Here is a 20122-nt window from a genome sequence, read left to right as displayed (position 1 = left end):
TGCCTGGACCTGCAGCAGGGGCAGCACTGCCAGCGCCTGAACCTGCAGCACGGACAGCTCCTCTTGGCTTCGGAGCATTGAGCCAAGGCTGGAGATGCAATGTCCGTGGGGCTTACACTCTTGCAGCCCTCTTACTGCCCTGGCAGCCTGTGTGACCTTTATGCACTCCATTACTGAAGTAAAGTGCAGTAATGGAATTTCTTTGATTTAAGCTCTGGAAGGATTTCCTCCCTGCCTCTCTCTTATGCTGTTCCAGCTGTGCCTCCCTTTGCTCTCAGGGGTCCCAGAGCCCTAGCTGGGGGTGGCCCTGCTCTCTGCCCATGGTTTATAGAGCAGCCTGTGCCACAAACCTGGCTTCTCCAGACTCATGAAGACCGTTTCTCCAGAGAAGGGGAAAAGGGTGAGCACGTCCTCAAAGACCATGTCGTGCTTGAATGTGTTCCCAGAGAAGAAGATGGAGAGGAAATCTGTTTGGGCCCCAACACTCAGGACATACCAGTACACAACATCATGCAGGCAGAGGTTTGATTGGAGGGTGCCAAACACAAAGCCATTAATAGCTGGAAGAGAGCAGGGGCGGAATGTTTCGTTAGCATCTGATTCCACCACCGCTGTGGAGTTGCTGCCTGTTGCCTGGGGCAGGGATTAGCCTGTGTCTGCTGGGGCTTTGCAGGAAGCCCCTTGGCTGAGCACTCACTGTGCATCACGTTGGAGGCATAAAACTGGGGGTCCTGGGTATCCACGTGGGCTGCATCAGTGCAGAACCTCCTGATGTTCTCCTCCAGGTACCAGCTGCGGTTCTCATCGAAGACTGAGAACAGCAGCAACCCTGTCCTGTCTGACATTATCTGCAAGGTGGAGAGAGAAGCAGCTTGCTGGAGCACTGGAACAGGCTGCCCAGGGAGGTTGTGGAGTCTCCTCCTCTGGAGGCATTCAAAACCTGCCTGGGTGTGTTCCTGTACAGACTACCCTTAGGTGATGCTGCTTTGGCAGGGGTTTGGACCTGATGATCTCTGGAGGTCCCCTCCAACCTCTAATGTTCTGTGATTCTGTGCTTCTGTCTGCTCAGAGTGCCCACAGGACCTAGTGCAGCTGCCAGGCCCCAGCCTGGGTGCATGGGGAACAGTTCAGTGCTGCTTCACAGGAGTTAGGGGCCAGGTTTGGAGAGAAGGGAGGATGGGGAACACAGGGGTGTCGGGACAGATGGCAGGGTTGACAAGAGCAGACGAGTTTGGCTTGACCGAAATATTTCACCTGCCACACTTATCCCAGCCTGGCAGCTGAGGCAACAAAGGAAGGACCCACCTGATTTCCCCTTTGATCCATGGACTTCCTAAAGCAGATCAGGAGAGGCCCGATCAGGCCTGAGGCTGTGTCTCGGACTGGGTCGACAGAGCTGTAGTAGAAGCGGGTGAGGCAGCGAGGATCTGCCTGCGTTGGCCCGTCCTCAGCAGTGATCTTCCAGCTGTAGGTGAATGACTGCCCAGGGGGGATAGGAATGTCCTTCACATTCTTATCTGGCAACACACAGCCCAAGGGCAGATCAGTTAGGTTGAGGCTGCTCCTGCAAGGGGTGGATCCCACGTTTTAAAATCTCAGGAAGGAGGTTTCCTGCTCACACAAACGGCGTGGAAAACGACCCAAAGCCATGCCCACACCAGGATGGCACACTGGCTGCTGGCATGGAAAGCTGATCTGGGCAAAAGGAGCCCCAGGGAGCAAGGGAGGATGGAGAGGCATATGCTTAATTCTGATAGCCCTTGAAACTCCTGCAAGCTGGAAAATTTGGCCCATGTCAGCTGTGTCTGGGTGCTGGGCAGCCTAGAGGAGTTTGCAGCGGAAAGCACAGAGCTGGACAGGGCTCAAGTGGGTGAAAAACAAAGCAAGGAAAGGGAGAGTTTCGAGACAATGCAGCTAGACAATGAGAAAAGCAAGGAGGAGATCCAGAAGGAAAACTCAAATGCTAATAAATCCTCTGAGCAGTTAGCAGGGTCTTGCACTGACATAGCCTTAGGGAAAGGCTTTTCTCTGCTCCAAGTGCCCAGCTGAGCCGATGTGAAAAGCAGTCTGCAAGGCTCATGTGTCAGACAGGGCAGGGCTCTTTTTAGTTACAGTCCCCTAAAGAGCATCATCTCCATGGCTCAAAGACCACAGCTTGCCTGCTTTTCACAGGCTTGAATTAACAAAGCTGGTGAGCCACTTCTGGCTGGGAGCTGTTGACAGAGGGGCAGGGACAGGACTCCCAGCTCCTCTGTTTGGCCTGGCTCCTCTAGCTCTGCCAGCCCATGGGCCACTTGGCCCTTCTGACTGTGCTGAAGGAGAACCTCCAGCACAAAGCTGACCTAGTCCCCTGAACTTCTTGGCAGCTGTCATCCTGATTTTGCCAAGCTCTGCTGCAGCAGCAGAAGTTTTACTCTAACCTGCAATCGCTGCTGTCACTGTGATGCACCCAGAAGGGCAGAGAGGAGGAGACATGGGGCACAGTTTTGCCCTGGTGGGATGTGGCTTTGCACACGTCATGATCTTGGGAACAAGCTGGCAGGAGGTGAAAGCAGTTCTGGGAAAGGCACCTGGTAACTCAACAAGCCCAGAGCTGGGAGGGAGGGAGTCTGAAATGGACCCCCTGCTTTAAAGCAGGGCAGGGGAGACCCCGGGGAATGAGCACCATAAGCAAACACAGGCAGGATCACCAGAGTGGTTCCTGCCTCATCAGAAAGTGGAGGCCTCCAGGATGGACCAAACACAGCCCCAGCTCCCTAGTTGACAGTTCCCTGTCTTCTAGCCATCACCCAAGCCATCCTTAAAGACAAGATTACATAGCACCAAGGGGGACATGAATCATCATCATCGTTTCTGGGTCTGCAGGGCTAAGGAACTCAGGTGGATGGGTTGGACAACCAGCCTTACCATGGGCTGCAGGAATCTCTCCTGGCCCAGAAGAAAGGCAGTAGTCCAAACAAGTGGTGTCCCAAACTCTCATGGCCTGCCTTACCTTGAGAGGCCTTCATGGCATGGTACGGACTGACGCTGGTGAGGCCGTGCGGGTAGATGTTGTAGGGTCGGCTTGCCAGGTTCCTGAACACGATCTGAAATGAGGACATCCAACAGCAAGGTTTGATGCTTCCTGAACGTCTTGAGCCCTTGAGGCTGAAGGCACACTGCCTTCAGTGTGCTCAGGGAAGGAGATGCTGGGCAGTGGCACTCTGGGATTGGCTACCTGGCAGTGCCCGGCAGGGAGGAACCCAGGCACAGCTGGGACCGCAAGGCAGGAGTCAGAACAGAAGAAATGATTGTGTCCTTCTCTGCTAGCCTATGCTGTCCACCTTTCCAGGAGATGCTCATTTTAGGGAGGCCATGAAAATGAGACTTATTAAAGGGAAAGCTGTCTTTAGTCTCACTTTGCATATGGACAGAAGAGGTCTGTCAGTCCAGGAGGCTTCACAGGACCAAGGCACTAGGTGTGCACGGCAGGTAACAGCTTTAAAGTGCTTCCCACCTCACTGCATGAAGCCCTTCATTTATTTCTCTAAAAAGCTCTGTTGGGGCTTTGCCAGAGACATTGCCTTCAGCTCCATGCCCACAACTGCACAGGGATGCCCAGGCAGGGAGCAGAAATGTGAAGCCCCTGGAAACCATCCCATTCCTCCTAGCAAACAAGTCCAGCGGTCAGCAGAGGCACTTGGGGAGACACAAACAGCAGTTCCCAACACTGCGTGGGAAGAGCACACGGATGGGGAAGAGTGGAGGATGAGAGGACATTCCTGCCTCAGAGGAAGGTGCTGATGCCATGTGTCATGGATCAATTCACATGATTCCTAGGGTGTCTGCAATCAAGGACACAGGGCCATATGCTGTACATCCCCACTGATCTCACCAAGACTATTTCAGCAGCATCTGCCTCTCTGATGACCTTCGGACACCACCAAACGTGGCAGAGTGCCTCCAGAACTTATGCCAGATCTTAACCACAAGCCAAGAACTGTCAGGAGGAAGAGCAGCAAGCTTTGAAGTTCCCCTTTCCAGGCCCATTCTGTGGAAAGCAATCCCTCTGACTCACCTTAAACTGATCTCCAACCTCCCCCTTAATGACGGGCCCCAGGATTCCCTTGTCCGTCTGGTCTGACATCTTGCGCTCCTTGAAGCTTGCGTCCTTGTACTCCACGAACATCACTTTCTTGTACTTTGAACCCACCCTCTGAGGGCCAGCTTCCAGCAACAGCCTCGTCAGGTTTCTGCAGGAAAGGCAGAGAAAGACCAAATGATTCTGCCAGAACCAGAGCAAGAGCTTCCATCCATCCTCTAGGGATGGGGAACTGCTTGAAAGAGTCCAGCGCAGGGCCGCAAAGATGCTGAGGGCAGTGGAACATCTCCCTGCTGAGGACAGGGGGAGGGAGATGAAGGCTCTTGAGCTTGGAGGGGGAAGACTGAGAGGTGACTTCATTCATGTTTGTAAAGATGTGCAGGGCAGTGTCAGGAGCGTGGAGCCAGGCTCTGCTCAGTGTTGTCCAATGATAGGACAAGGGGCAGTGAGTGCAAGCTGGAGCAGAGGAGGCTGCAATTCAACATGAGGAAAAACTTTTTCCCTGTGAGGGTGACAGAGCCCTGGAGCAGGCTGCCCAGGGAGGCTGTGGAGTCTCCTTCACTGGAGGCATTCAAAAGCCTCCTGGATGAGTTCCTGTGTGAGCTAATTTAGGTGACCCTGCTCTGGCAGGGAAGTTGGACTGGATGATCTTTTGAGGTCCCTCTCACAGAATTTCAGGGGCTGGAAGGGATCTTGAAAGATCATCCTGTCCAACCCCCCTGACAGAGCAGGATCACCTACACCAGATCACACAGGAACACATCCAGGCAGGTCTGGAATATCTCCAGAGAAGCAGACTCCACAGCCTCCCTGGGCAGCCTGCTCCAGGGCTCTGTCACCCTCACAGGGGGAAAAAAAATCATCATATTTGTGTGAAACCTCCTGTGCCTCAGCTTCCACCATTGCCCCTTGCCCTTGTCCATGCAGAGCCTGGCTCCATCCTTTTGGGACTCACCCTTTGCATACTTATAAACATTGATGAGGTCACCTCTCACTCTCCTCTTCTCTAAGCTAAAGAGCCCTCGGCTCCCTCAGTCTCTCCTCATACAGAAGGTGCTGTGGCCTACACAGATGACCAGGAGCTACCAGTGCACAGAGGGGACATTGATCCCTGCAATCACAGTATGCATCCTGGGGAGTAAAGCTTCAAGTGATTCAGTGCTTCTTTAATGCAGAAGCCTTCAACTAGGTTGCACAGCAGCTGCCTTGGGCTGACACTGGGCCTTGTCTTACAGGGAAGTGGTGACTGTGAGAGCTGAGAGCACAGCAAGCTGTCCTGAGTCAGGGACACCTCCAGTATGTGAATATAAGGCAACAGAGCAAACTGCCTTTCCTTGATCATCACAGCTCCTTCCCAGGAGCAAGGCCAGCCCTGAGCTGGAGATGACATTTCCTTTGCCTCACCCTCTGAAGGGATGCAGGCTGGGATTTCTGCCCTGCCTGCCTTGCTGCAGCAGCTGCTGGCCGGGATCTCCATCTGTTCACACAGCCTGCACCAGCAGGGGGCCTGGTGACAAGTGTCACCACCATGGCATAGGTATGCCTGCTAAGATATCACATTTGCATCACCTCTCCCTCCAAGATGCAGGTCAGCAGCAGGGGCTAATCACCTCTGACACCTAGGTCCTCCCAGACATGGCAAGAACACCCACACTCTGGGGCTGTGGGCACATGCCCTCACTGTGCAGAGCCTCCTGGTAGAAGGATGAGAAGGTTTTACCAAGCCTTGCTACCTGCTAAGAAGGAGCTGACCCCAGAGTCCTGGTCAACAGGGACACAAATGCCTTTGGCAACATGGAGCAAAGCCAGGTCCTGCCTTACCCATGGCCTCCCCAGGACCATTTCTGTCCACAGTGTTAGCATTAAGAAGGAAGATCAAAACTATCTAAGTGGGGCAGAAGGGAAATAAATTGCTAGGGAAAAGCTGGCTGGTCTGCCTCAAGAAGCAGCCTCAGAACACAGAAATAACCAAGCTGGAAAAGACTTTCAAGATCATCAAGCCCAACCTATCACCCAACACCATCTAATCAATTAAACCACGGCACCAAGCACCCCATCCAGCCTCCTCTTGAACACCTCCAGTGATGGTGACTCCACCACCTCCCTGGGCAGCACATTCCAATGGCCAATCACTCTTTTTGTGAAGAACTTCTCCCTAACATCCAGCCTAAAGCTCCCCTGGTGCATGGACACACATGCCCACTCTCACCTGTCCAGAGATGGTGGCTTCACAGGGGCATAGTCCCAGTCCACCTCCTCAGCTGCGATGTAGTATGTCCAGGTCACAGGATTCTCCTTGGCAAAAGAGCGCACTTGGATCACATGAAAATCTTCCTCATACTCCTCAGGGTAATCCACCTCCTCTGGCTCATCTGACACCATCCCCATCTTCACCAGGCGCTCCTCCATACACTCCTCCACCTTCACCATGGCCTCCATGCCAGCTGGGATTGGACAAGCCGGGCAGAAAGGATCACATTGATCAGCCAGCACAGGCACACGGTCCCCCAGCCTCTGCTTGGGAGATGTCCTCTCCACTGCTGTCCCCATCAAATGGGCCATCCTGGTTACACATGGATGGAGCACTGTGGAGCAGGAGGGGTCTTGGAGCTGCAGCACTACGCAGAACTCTGAGCCCAGACCATCCCCCTAACTTCTGTTCCCCCAAGCTCCATCAGGTTACCTTGCTGGTGAGACAGTAACTGGCAGAACATCCGAAACCAGCCAGCCGTTCCTGGCGTGGTCTGGGCTGTGAGATAGGTGGCAGGGGAAATCTCCAGGCTGCTGAGCCGGTGGCTTCTCACCAGGAATGTGTGGCCTTCAAAGAAGATGGAGTGGACTTCTGGCCCAGTGCCCAGCCCAATCACGTGCCAGCGGACCTGCTTCTTGAGGCACAGCGTGAGACCTGGCAGGAGGGAAGGAAAGCGCTTAGGAGTCAGCACTGCGTCCACCCCTTCTGCCCACGCTTGGTGCCATTGACTCAGAGCCTGACAAGTGCTGGGTAGAGCTCCCACAAGGTGTTGGCTTCAAGCAGAAGAAGTTGCATGTGAAGGTGGATTGTCTAAGCAAAACATGAGCCTCCAGAGATAAGACTAGGTTCACAGACTGGGAGATGTTGGCAAGGGCTTTGGGAAGCTTGCTGGTGGGAGCTCAGAGCAGGATGCAGTGGCAAGAGAGGAAGGTGTGCTCCATGACTCTATGCAAAGGTGAAGTGGGCACTGAAAAGGGAGAATGTTTTGTCTGTTCACAGCATTGGCAAGCCTGATACTAAAACATTGCATCCTGGGGCAGGGCTCCATCCTCAGCAGTAGTTGAAATGCCCCCAAAAAGGGCAGAGAGAGGTCACCAGGATTATTTCAAGGCTGGAGAAAATTTCTTCCTTGGAGATCCTCAAGTGTGCTTAGGAAATGGGAGAGGACTTGACTGCATTGTCAAAATATTTCTCCTGGGGAGAAAGGAACCTGCACTGAAGGGCTCTGTAATCTAGCAGGGAAGTGAATAACAAGGACAAGTTCCTGGAAGCTGAAGACAAACAATGTCAAGCACTTGGTTTTGGCACTGAGTGTGATAGGTGATGATGGAGCAGATCCCAAGAGCCATGGGGAGACAGGGTGGAGGCTTTGTCCTGAGGCCCTCAGCTTTCCATTGCCACCCCTCCATCAGATACCTCTCAGGCCAGACAGGGGATTGCTGGGTGGAGGTGAATACCTTTTTGAGGAGAAATCCACTGTGAAGACACAGCAGCTGACCAAGAGGTCTAGTCAGCTCTTAAACTCCATGGCTCCAGCAGGACAGGGAAGTCAGGGAGCTTTCTTTTGCCATTGGTGACTGGCCAGACCAAGGTGGGCTGCCTCAGAGCATGGTTCATTGAGGCCTCTGATGGCGACAACTCTCCTGACAGTGTTTCCCGGTTTGCCTTGGAGAGTTGTGACTCTCAGGCAGTTCTGAACCTTCTTTCAGAAGAATACAAGAAAATGCCAACTTTTTTGTGCTTCACTGAGACCAGAAATGGCCTCATCTTTTGCTTTTCTGGGGAAAAAAAAGGATGCTGAGGGAGACCTTATCACTCTCAACTGCCTGAAAGGAGGGTGTAATGAGGTGGATTTCAGCCTCTTCTCACAAGCAGCAAGAGATAGGATGAAAGGAAATGGCCTCAAGTTGCAGCAGGGAAGATTTAAGTTAGATATGAGGAAAAATATTTTCACTGAAAGAGTTTTCAACCACTGGAACAGGCTGCCCAGGAAAGTGGTTGAGTCACTATCCCTGGAGGAATTTACTAGATGTGACCCTTAGGGACATAGCTATGTGATGGACTCAGCAGTGTTAGGTTTATGATTGGATTTGATGGTCTTAAAAGCCTTTCCTAACCTAAACCATTCCATCATCCCATTCCCCAAATCCTACAGAGGTGTGTTGTCAGAGCCAGAGCTGAATTTTCCCCTCAACACTCCCTCCAGCCTCATTTACAGGGCTACAAGAGATGGAACTCCCTGCTGCCAGCACTGCTCCTGGAGCCCAAGGAGGAGGTGGTCAGCTGCACTTGGTAACACAGCCAGCCAGAAACAGGTCCTGCCCCACTGTAAATGGGCAAGGCAGATCAAGGAGTTGGGTTTGTGATAGTTCCTCTGAGGTGAGCACAGCTTGACAGATCCATCACCTGGAAACTTCTCTTGATGTTTGTTCTCACATCCTTTCACAACCTGCCTTGAGTTTCCAGACCTGGCTACACCTTGCACCTCCCCTGACCTCTGCCTGTGTTCCCAGCACACCAGCACTCACCAGGCAGTGAGCCATTGATGTAGCCATTGATGGTGTGCAGCTCTGTTCTGTTGTGAGGCAGGGGCTGAGGAGCTGCTGAAGAGCCAGGCTCAGAGTACCAGCTTTTCCCTGTGCAGAAAGGAGGAGGCAGTCAGCTTTCACTTGAGAGCATTTCAAAGCAAAAGGAAATGTTCCAACTCGAGGGGAAACAGAATGGAAGCAAACCCCAGGGAGCTCAGATGTGTGGTGGCTGTTGGAAATCCACAGCCACAGCTTTGCATGAATGTGGTGGTGACCATTGCTTGTGCCAGGACATTACTCCCCTGAAGCCTGTGTGGTGGGAACAAGGCCTGAGCATGGGATGGGAGAGCTGGCAGGGGCAGGTAGAAGCTCCCTGCACCCAGGGAACAGGAGTGGCAGTGCTGCACGAGGAGCACAGTGGCTGGGGAAGCTGTACAAGGCTCAGACTGCTGGGAGGCAGTGTGGGAGCTGAGCAGCTGCACTCACACCATGGCCAAAGCATGCACCCCGGGCCAGGCTGAATTCAGGGTCTGACACCAGTCAACAGGTTAGTTACCTTCATCAAACACTGCGAAGAGCATCACAAACTCTTGCCGCCTGTCCTCATTCCCATCACTCCCCAGAGTCCCTGCAAGATGCCATGGGATGGATCTCTTTAAAGGTTAGCAAGCACCATGCCCATCTCCCCAGCAAATCCCCTTTGTGCCCTCCAAGAGCTGGAAGATCAGGGCCAGGCTGTGGGTTGTTTTTGTCACAGCCCCGTTTCCAGCATTGTCATCCCCAAAAGCCCAGAGCTGAGAGGCAGCTGCCCCTACAAGGCAACACAAGGTCAGTTTGTGCTGCCTTCCCCCTGCAGGCTCTCAGGACCCATTTAGTCACCTGGATGAGCCTATTGTATTTAGCTCCCTCATCAGCACAATCGTCTAGACATTGCTCAGTGGAGGAACTGCTCATGGTGAATCACTGGAGCCTGCAGACAGTGGCCTGGAAGGAGGTGACTCCTACCCATTCCTCTTCAGTGACTACAGAAGGACAACTACATCCAGGAGATGGGTGAGCCAGGCATGACCAATCTCACCCCAGGTACACTTCTCAGTGCCTGTTAAGTCAGGATTCCACCACCTCCATGTCTACTGAAGGAAGGAGGGCAGGCACAGGTACTGTGGAGCAGGCAGTGCTCCTGATGTCCTGCCTCTTCCCTTTCTGATACAAACCTCCCTCGAGTTCTTCTGATAAAACCCTGTTTGACAATCACCCTGTCTGGCACTGAGCAATCACAGCTTGGTGAAGCTCTGAAGGACAAACATGATTTATGTGCCCATTCACCTTACTATGGATAGATAAGGTTCAGATACAAGGGAGATTTCATCTGTGGTCTTTAGTCCTGCAGAGGCAAGAAGCACTCATTCCCTTCCAGCAGGGAAATCCATTTGGCTCCTGCACTGGGAAAAGGCTCTTCAAGGAAAGTGTCAAACCACAGGAGTGCTGTTGGTGACCACAGCTTGCTGCTGTCCACTGCCTCTGTAAGGTGTCTGATTTTCCTGCTTTGTAGGTCACAACTGTCTGTGACCTGTGCCCATCCTGTGCCCTCCTTACCAGGTCGGCACACAAGCAGGGCTCCGATCAAACCAGAGTTGATGTCCTTCACGCTGTCTGTGTTGGAGGAGTAGGAGTGGGTCAGGCATGGTGAGTCACCATCTGTTGGGCCTTGGTTTTGCTGGATTTCCCAGATGTATGTGTGTGTCTTCCCTGGATCCACTCTGTCACCCTCCTTCTCTGGCTGGCTGGTCTCATCCTCATAGCCTGCACCTAAAGGCAAAGGAAGGCACCGCAGCTGAGGAAATGCCTCTTCCCCCACCCCAGAGCACAGCCTTTCTCCACCCCAGCCTCCATAACACTTATGGATGACCTCCATAACTAATATGGACTTGCTCTGGGCTGTTGGCTCAGCTCAGGCCATTTCTGAGCTGGGCATGGCTTTGTTATTCCCTCAGGCCAAGCCACCTCTGTGATCATCTGTCCTCAGAGAGGGACACGAACAGCAAGGCCAGGGAGGGACGTGCTCCATCCTGGCAGGCAGCAGAGCAAGGGGTGCTGCACAAGGCTCTGCAACATCTGACTCACCTTCTGATGCCTTCCAGTAGGACACCCCAACAGCATGGAGGTTGTATGGGCGAGAGGCCAGGTTTTTAAACGTGATGACCACCTTGTCATAGACCTCTGCTCGGATGGTGGGGCCCAGGAGACCTGGATGGGGAAACAGAGACAGGCATCTCACAGCTGAGCTGGCTCATCTCCAGCTGAATTTCCAGCTCTGTGTTCTGTGGGGCAGATGGAACCTAGCTTCTGCCCTCCCACAGAGACCTGAGCTGGGAGGTGCTCCAGTGCCTCCCTTTTCATGCCAGTGCTGCCTCCCCGTGAGCAGCTCAGATTGCCACTTTTTGGGGTTAGAACCATCACTGCCCTCCTGCCAGAGTGGTTCCATCCAGCATCAAACAAGGGTCTGTGAAGTCTGCAGACACTTCTCTTGGGTGCATCTCCCAAGGAAAATGCCACAGCTGCTCCAGCACCAGCAAGGCTCCCTGCATCCCCAGCAGCTCTGCCATAGTGGGACCCTACCCAGGTGCTTCACTATCCCTGACTGAGGAGCTGCCAGCACCCAGCCCAGGATGAATCTGGCCACTGACAAGGAGAGCTGAGGGTTCATCTTACCCATCCATGCTGGCTTGGGCTTGGGCTGTGTGAAGGAGCCATCAGGGTACTCCACAAACACGGCCTTCCTGTACCGGGGGGCCACACCAGGCACGGGGGGCTGTGAGCCTGGGTGCCTCCATGTGCTGCAGAAGGAACACATAAACAGAAGGAAAAGCTTTTTCACTGTGAGGCTGGCAGAGCCCTGGGACAGGCTGCCCAGAGGGGCTGCAGAGTCTCTGTCTCTGGAGACATTCAAATTCCACCTGGTTGAGTTCCTGTGTGATCTGCTCTAGGTGACCCTGCTCTGGCAGGGGGGTTGGACTGGATGAGCTTTCGAGGTCCCTTCCAACCCCTAACTTGATTCTGTGAAAAACCAAAGCTGATTGTGCAGCCCCCATCCCCTCCCCACCAGCTTGCAAGTGCTGTGCCAGCCCCAGGGATCACCCACCCTGTTGTGGCCTTTGGGTTTCCTGACAACCCCCAGGTAACTGCTTTGCTTCGCTCATAGATGACAGCATAACAGTGATTAATGTCACCACTTTAGCCATGATGGAAGAAGCTAGAATAGAATAGAATAGAATAGAATAGAATAGAATTAACCAGGTTGGAAAAGACCTTTGGGATCATCAAGTCCAACCTATCACCCAGCACCATCTAATCAACTAAACCATGGCACCAAGCACCCCATCCAGGCTCTTCCTAAACACCTCCAGTGATGGTGACTCCACCACCTCCCTGGGCAGCACATTCCAATGGCCAATCTCTCTTGCTGGGAAGAACTTCTTCCTAACATCCAGCCTAAACCTCCCCTGGTGCAGCTTGAGACTGTGTCCTCTTGTTCTGGTGCTGGTTGCCTGGGAGAAGAGACCAACCCCCACCTGGCTACAACCTCCCTTCAGGTAGTTGTAGAGAGCAATAGGGTCTGCTCTGAGCCTCCTCTTCTCCAGGCTAAGCAACCACAGCTCCCTCAGCCTCTCCTCAGAGGGCTGTGCTCCAGACCCCTCCCCAGCTTTGTTGCCCTGATGCAGGAGCAGAAGTCACAGTGCTGTGCCCTGCTGCAGTCAGCAGCTGGTTTATCAGGATGACAAAACCATGAATTTCTCCAGAGGTTTCAGAGGCTGACTTACCAGTCCCAGGACTGAGACCACTTCCAGTAACCATACAGCACTGCTTCCAGCCTTGTTTTGGAGCAAAAGCCAGGTGGGTATTTTCTTCCTTCTGAAGAAGTGGGGAGGATTGCTGTCCCTCTCTGACTAAACCTTAATTCAAGGTTCCTTTTGTGACTTTTCCTCAGAAGGAAGAGGAAGGAGCCAGAGTGACTCAAATTTAGGAAAGAGTGATGGACATTCATCCCCTTGCTGCTGGCTGGGAGCCACCTGCACCTGGACTGTGCTGTGGGTAGAGAGGGGTTCACCCTCTCCGGGACAGAGCAGGACAGGCAGCTATGAAAACCCCATGTGTGCCTTTCCCTCCACATCTATAAACCCACATTCAGGCTGGCAGGAAGCCTCCAGCAGACACAGCCCCAGTGAGCAGGGCCACTGCATTCAGATGATTTTGCTCATGAGTTGTTAACCATTCCTGGCTCAATGGCAGAAGGCCTGGGCCATGCTTTGCTCTCCAGGGTGACCCCATGCTGGGTAATAGCACTGCTGCAGGGTCACTGGGCTCACCACTGTTGGGAAGCTGCACCTTAACCTCTAATTGTCAGCACCCCCCAGCTTTCAAAAAAACATCCCTGAGATAGGAGGGTCTGGCCCTGCTAGTTCTGCAGTAAACAAAGCAGAGCTCCTCTGGAGCCGGGGGGGGTTTGCTGGCATGCAGAGAGGCATGGCTGGGAGAAGACTTAGTGACACTGGGGCTCAGCACTTGCTTCCAGCTGGCATGGAAGAGCCTGACAGCCTTTGCAGGGGCTGAGGAGGCAGAGTTTGGCACAGGGACATCTAATTCAAGTGCTTCTGGCCTCTGCACTTGGGGTCCCTGTGAACTTCCTACCCCAAGCTGAAGCCGAGGCAGGGAGATAAGATCCTGGCGCCTTCAATCAGCATTGTTAGCTGCACTATCGTCTCATCTCTCAAGCAGGGAGGCAGCCAAGGTAAACACCCTGTGCTGCTGGAGCTCTCTCACACAGGCTGCAGCTATGTGGCCACCAGCTCCAAGCTGGAGCCGAGATCCCTACGGCCATAGCAGGACTTGCTTGTCCTGACTCCCACACCGTGAGCAGGGCTGTGTTTGGGAGGTAGAGAGACTGAAATCATGGGGAAGGTGTCAGCAGCTCTGCCTGGTGTGCCATAGCCCCTTAATTTGGCAAAGCTTTCCACACACGTGCCAGAGAGACCACTGGATACAAACAGAGGGGTTGGAGGTCCTGCCTGGAGGTGCACCCTTGGGGGCTGCCATTAAGATGCTGGTATCACAAGGTTAGAAGAGGTGGAGCTGAAGACACCCCACACACAGCCCAGAGGCACCCCAGTTCTGGCAACAGCTGTGCTCCTGCCACACTCTCCTGGCTTGCTCCTGCACGCCACTTATCCCCAGCCCAGCTGTTTTCCTGTGCCCTCCCCGCAGGAGGGGAAGCAAGCCAAGGCTGCAGGGCCAGGAAAGTGGCACAATTATCCAGCTGGCAGCAGCCAGGCTGAGCAAGGGTGCCCAGGCACGCTCTGCCTTTCTAGGATGAAGCATGCCACAAGGTCCCTCTGAGAAATCAATTTCCCCATGTTAAGGAAGAACAAGGGCCCTCAGAATGCCTGCTGATGCCATGCCCATCCCCAGAGCACAGCCTGGGCCCTGAGTCACTCCCAGGTCAGAAATGTGGTTCAAGTGTGTCAGCAAAGCCAATGCTGGAATGGAAAGCCACAGCCTTGAATTACCAGCGTGAGTGACTCTGCCTTCACCACAGCTGAACGGAGCAGAGTGCAACCTCAGTAAAAGTGCGTGGGGGCAGGGGGCATTAGTAACATTGGGGGGTGCTGGATGCAGTTTTCTTACTGAGGTAACCAAAGGGTGGAAAACTGGGCAGTAGCTGTGATACAGCAACCACAGCAGTATTTGGGCTGACCTGGTTCATCACCAGAGCCTGGCTGCCAGGGCCTGACCACAGCTCTTTGCCGCTCAAGCCAGCGTGGGGCTGAGATGGAGATGTGGGCTGACGTTGCCCCAGCACAGAGCCTGGGGAAGGGCAGGTGAAATCAAGGCAGGGGGTGTAGCTGTCCAGCTGTGCTCCCCATGCTGAGCTCGGAGGAGCCCAGCCACTGCCATGTGTGTCCAAGCCAGCTGAGCCTCCAGACACCATCCTGATACCTGAGCAATGGATCTGCCACTTTTCCTTCCAACTCCCAAGTACTTTGACAAAACCCCCATGCCCTCCCCTCTTTTGCACTGTGTGCAAGCACCTTTCTTTGCCCAAACACTGAACGTTGTTGTAATGCCTTGAATGAAAAATTCCAGCCCCAGCAACCTAACATACACAAAGATGCAAATAATTAAAGCTGGATTTTACCTGGGGCAGGCAGTGGAGAGCCTTTGCTGCTCTGAGTTATGTCAGGGGAGCACAGCCAACCTCCTTCTGCAGTCCCCAGGCAGAGAGGCACAGGACCCTTGCATTTCCCCAAAGCTTCCAGGATGAAGAGCAGAAGAAAAAGCAGAAGATGGAGAACCAGCTCTTGGCACTGGGCACAGCCCTTAGAGCATCCCAGGCAAACCACATTAAGACAAAGCAGCGCAGAGCAGTGGAGCAGAGGAGGTCAGCATCTCCCTCTGCAGATTTATTCCACCTGTGCTTTACCCAGGGCTGCCCTTAATGAGTCCTCACTGCACTGAAACTTCCATTACCAGCTGTACCAGCAGCTCGGTGCACCCTCTCTGTCAGGCTGTGCCCAGGCACCCAAGCTCGCAGTGCTGCGATGCCAGGGTGGGAGAGCACCCACAGCAGGACGCTAGAATTGCAAGAGAAAGAGCTTTACCCTGCAGGTGCCTGCAGCACGGGGAGCAGGTCGCTGTGCATGTAGTCCCAGGTGGTTTCCACTGCACCAATGTAGTATCTTCTGACTTTGCTGATGCTCTCCTCAACCAGGCAGAAGAGCAGCAGGCTGTGCAAGACTCCCGGTAGCATCATGCCTGCCAGCTTGGAGCCACGCTGGCTTCAGGAGGAGAAGTGAAAAGGAAGGAATGAGAAAGGAAAGAGGAGGGAAAAAAAGCCTTTATCTTCTCATCCAGCTGTTGTAATCCACAGGAGATGATGATTTAAAGGCAGTATCCACAGGCTCCCTCAGAGTGCTGGAGAATCCCTCAAAAACATCAGGAGAGGAATTGCTCGAGCAGACTAATGCAAACAATGGACTCTCCCTCTCTTCCTCTGGGGTGGCAGTGACAAGAGGAGAGGAAAAAACAAAAGGAAAGGGAGGGCAAGCACAGTAGTGAGCTCTCCTGCAGGACTCAGCTGGCTCTGTGTTCTGGCCCCTGTCCGGGAGTGAGGTGGGGAAAGGGAGGGTTGCAGAGGAAGGGGAATTTAGGTGCGGTCTCTGCCTGGTCCCACCTTCCCTCTCACTGCAGAAGGGAAGGAGGAGAGTGAGCTGCAGGCCAGCACCCTGCTGCTGCTCAGACTACAGCAGCTTCTATTTTCCCAGCAGGTCAGCCTGCCCTTGTACCTGGGGCTGAAGCCCACCAAGGAGCCAGTAGCTGCCTTCTGTGCCTGCTAGCACTGTGCAGCATGTGGAAATGGTGATTTAGTGGAAAATTTGCCTCCAGGATGCAGATGGATTATTGCTCCAAAGCAGGAGCCCCGACTGCTAGGAGCCTGCAGAGCGCTTTCCATCTGCAGGAACAGGGCTGGAAGTGGGCAAATAGCCAGGGATGCCCCCAGGCATCTACATAGGTGAGGCAGATCCCTGTTCCCTGGGTGCCTACACCCCAAGCTGTGATGGTTTAGCCATACAACATTGCTTTGAGCCACATGGGAGGAAGGGGGTTGGAGTGATCTCTGGGGAGTCCCCTTCCCACCAGCTGCTCCTCACTCTTCTGCTCCCAGGGTCCTGCAGACCAGCTCAGAGAAGGGGCAGTGAAACATTTTTACATAGTTCTCCCATTTTAAACTCAGAGATTTTCAATGATCTGTTTTGAAAAGCCCAGGAAGTCCTGCTCCCCTCTGCCCCAACGGCACACCGGTGCTCACACGTGCGTGCCAGCAAGCGCCTGGCCCGCGGCTCAAGGGGGCAGGAAGATGAGGAGGAATGCTTTAGAATCATAGAATTGTCAGGGTTGGAAGGGACCTCAAGGCTCAGCCAGTTCCAACCCCCCTGCCATGGGCAGGGACACCTCACACTACAGCAGGTTGCTCACAGCTGCATCCAGCCTGGCCTTCAAAACCTCCAGGCATGAGGCTGCCACCACCTCCCTGGGCAACCTGTGCCAGGCTCTCACCACCCTCATGGGGAACAACTTCTTCCTAACATCCAATCTGAATCTACCCATTTCTATTTTTCTTCCATCCCCCCCTGTCCTATCCCTCCCTGACACCCTCAAAAGTCCCTCCCCAGCTTTCTTGTAGCCCCCTTCAGATACTGCAAGGCTAATTAGGTCTCCTTGGAGGCTTCTCTCCTTCTCTCCTCCAGACTGAACAGCTGCAACTCCCTCAGCCTGTCCTCACAGCAGAGCAGCTCCAGCCCTCTGCTCATCCTCGTGGCCCTTCTCTGGACACCTTCCAGCACCTCCAGATCCTTCCTGTAAGAGGGGCATCTGCTGGGCAAGCAAGATGGGGAAATGTCCTATCAATGCTGCTGTAGGGCAGGAAGAGTGCAGGGGGGGTGGTGACCCCTGGGGTGACAGTCCCAGTGTGTGCAGAGCCATCTGTGTGACAGCTCTTGGTGCCTGGGCAACAGAGGCAGATGGTGGGGGCAGTGGAGAGAGAGGTGTTTGGGGGTTCCAGACATGAATCCTTAGTGTGGGGCAGATGGGACTGGTAGAGGATGGGGCAGAAAATAGGAGCTGAGCCCCCTGGGTAGGAGCAATCCCAGAGAACGCAGGAACCCAATGTCTCACTGCCCTGTGCAGCCCAGCACAGCCTGGCAATGTCCTTGTGAGCATCCCAGCCCCGTGGGCTCACTGTGCAGGAGCACCCCATGTCTGTGGGGTTGGTGATGGCTCTCTGTTGCCCTCACTCAGAATGGAGCTGGTTCTCACCACCTCTCTGGGGATACCCCCCTCTTTTCCCAACCCTCCCCAGGCCAGAGGGGGAAAACCATCCTGTGCAGCTGTAGCTGGCCATGGCTCCCACAACAGCAGCAAGGAGCACCCAGTGGAACTCCCCAGTAGCCTCTGTAAACCCCCAGCCCACTGAGGGGCTTCCCACTCCTTCCTGCACTCCCTGAGGAGCTGGCAGGAGCCAGGGTAGAAAGTGCTGCCCTCACATCACCAGCCTGCTCCCAGAGAGGCAATAAGCTGCTGAGAAACATTTCCTCCACGTGCTTGTGGCTGGGTCTACGTGCTGCTTGGGGCTTCAAGTTTGAAACCCTTGGAATAAATTGAAGGAGAGGGCCCAGATCCTGGCTCTCCCTGCACACAGCAGGTAACATTTTGCAGGCATGCAGGAGCCAGTGCAGAGCGAAGGCACCCACAGGGAGCCCAGCTCCCTCCTGGCACAGCCTGCTAAGGTGGAGCCCACATGCCCCAGCAAGAGCACGCGTGGCCCCAGCAAGTGGGGAGGCTCTGGCACTCCTGAGGGATCTGCAGACCCATGTGTGTGCCACTGCAAGGCATCAGCACTGCCCATGCCTGGCTGGGCCAGGATGGGCTGGGCAGCAGCAGACAGTCGCACCTTTGAGACAGCTGCTGAGACACATTGACATTCCAGTCCTGCCTGGAGCGAGGCACAGCGTGAGCACCTCTAGCCAGGGAGGCAGTGCCAGCACCCTGCCCTCCTGTGCAGGTGTGAAGGGGAAACCAGGACAGGCTCCTGACACTGAGAGTCTCAGGGAAACCTGCTTGGCCAGGGTCAAGGACCCAGGTGCATGCAGAAAGTGCTGGTTGTTCCCCCAAAGTGTGCATTCCTCAGCTCAATATGTGTCTGTGGCTGCTAGAAATGACTCAGAGCAAAGTGAGCCATGTCTAATCTCTCCTGGGACTTTTTTGTGTGTGTATGTGAGAGAGCAAGTGACTCATAGCAGCTTCTCAGGAAAGCACAGTATCTCAGAAGCAGCAGCCACCCACGGTGCACTCTCCCTTCCCAGCACTCATATGGGCAGAGGGCACCAAGTCAATGGCTGTGCCACATGGCACTGTCAGTTTGGCAAAAAGACCAGGCATGGCTCCTGTCACCAGCACTTCTGAGCTGGAGCACCTCCTGCTGCTACCCATATCACACCTGGACCCTGTCTCCCCTGGGTGGCATGGAAGTGGAGGAGGCTGGGGCAGACCTGTCCTGCAATGAAAAGTCCCTAGGGTATCTGGGGGGACATGGGCTGTTGCCCCCACCTCTAGAGACAGAGTGACATAAAGGGCAGGAGCTTGAGTTTGCTTCATTTCCAGAAACTGAGAAAAGAGAAGGAAGGATGGTGGCAGAGAGAGAAACCCTGCTGAAAAACTCTTTGAAAAGGCTGAGCTGTGAATTTCCTTTCTGCAAGCTACAGCGTGCCCCAGTCGGCTGCGGAGAGGGGGCTGTCCCTGCTGGGCTGAGTGACACCAACGCGAATGTCCCGGCCGGAGGAAGGGGAATTCAGACCTTGCTTCTTGCCCTACCAAAAGCAGCAACGTAGTGGCAGCCTGGGCAGAGCACTGCGTGGCCAGGGCCACGAGGTTGGCAGTGTCGGGGCCACACCACACTGAGCCACCAGAGTAGCAGCTTGGGAGCCCCAGGACCCAGCAGCCCTTCAGGTCCCCACGCATCAGCAGCACTTTTCCTGTCAACAGACTTTGGCATCTGGTGGAGATGTCCAGGTATGGTGCCTCACTGAGCCGCCCAGAAGGGCACTGGGGGAGGGAGGGAGAGTGTGCAAATGTGTGGCACATGGTTTGCTAGGGCACACGGTTTTGCTGACTGGGTTATTGCCCAGTACTGCTCACCTTGCCCATGCATGGCTGCTGGAAGTTCATGTTGGGCTGGTGAGCTGTGGCTCAGCTCGGCTGTGCAGCTTGGGAAGTGGTGGTGGTGCTGGGAGGGAGGGGAAGCCTTCAGGGTGGGGAATGGCATTTTGTGCATGTGTCTCCTGAGCTGAACAGAGATGATTTCCAGGAAGGCACATTGTAGAGAGCCCCAGTGGCTGCAGGGTGCTGAGATGCTAGTGCTGGGCTCTGTCACTTTGCCTGCTGGCCTCTGTGCCACCCTCTGTACCAAGCTGGGTTTGATCCCATAGCACAGAAGCAGCCAGCCCAGCAGCACTTCCAGCCCCCTATCAGCCCAGCTCCTTCCCTGCTGCAGGAGAAAGATGAGTGCATGCCCCAGGACACAGTGCACATGCATTGGGAAAGAGTGTGCCATGCTGCAGATACTCAGTCCAGTGGGTGCCCCTGGGATCACACAGAGGACCTCCCAGCTGGCAGAGGGGAAGAGGTACAAGAGGAACTCTGGATAGACCC

General features: G+C 54.4%; 1 protein-coding gene across 1 annotated transcript in view; it reads right to left on the bottom strand.

Moving 5' to 3' along the window:
- The window catches only part of F8 (coagulation factor VIII), a 29576-nt gene extending 13579 nt beyond the window's left edge, over positions 1-15997 (bottom strand). The window contains exons 1-13 of the mRNA XM_054169612.1: positions 15517-15997; positions 11573-11697; positions 10985-11107; positions 10457-10669; positions 9417-9488; positions 8861-8968; positions 6765-6986; positions 6291-6525; positions 4058-4232; positions 2988-3086; positions 1306-1512; positions 698-848; positions 351-560 (exon numbers count right to left, since the gene is read on the bottom strand). Of these exons, the coding sequence (XP_054025587.1) occupies positions 351-560; positions 698-848; positions 1306-1512; positions 2988-3086; positions 4058-4232; positions 6291-6525; positions 6765-6986; positions 8861-8968; positions 9417-9488; positions 10457-10669; positions 10985-11107; positions 11573-11697; positions 15517-15668 (2092 nt within the window). The 5' untranslated portion in view covers positions 15669-15997. The remainder of the gene's footprint in view (positions 1-350; positions 561-697; positions 849-1305; positions 1513-2987; positions 3087-4057; positions 4233-6290; positions 6526-6764; positions 6987-8860; positions 8969-9416; positions 9489-10456; positions 10670-10984; positions 11108-11572; positions 11698-15516) is intronic.
- Between the last annotated feature and the right edge of the window lie 4125 nt (positions 15998-20122).

This window comes from Dryobates pubescens, chromosome 18 (genome assembly GCF_014839835.1).
Source record: "Dryobates pubescens isolate bDryPub1 chromosome 18, bDryPub1.pri, whole genome shotgun sequence".
Taxonomy (NCBI): domain Eukaryota; kingdom Metazoa; phylum Chordata; class Aves; order Piciformes; family Picidae; genus Dryobates; species Dryobates pubescens.
The sequence above is the reverse complement of the archived record's forward strand: the minus strand, read 5'-3'. Positions and strand labels throughout refer to the sequence as shown.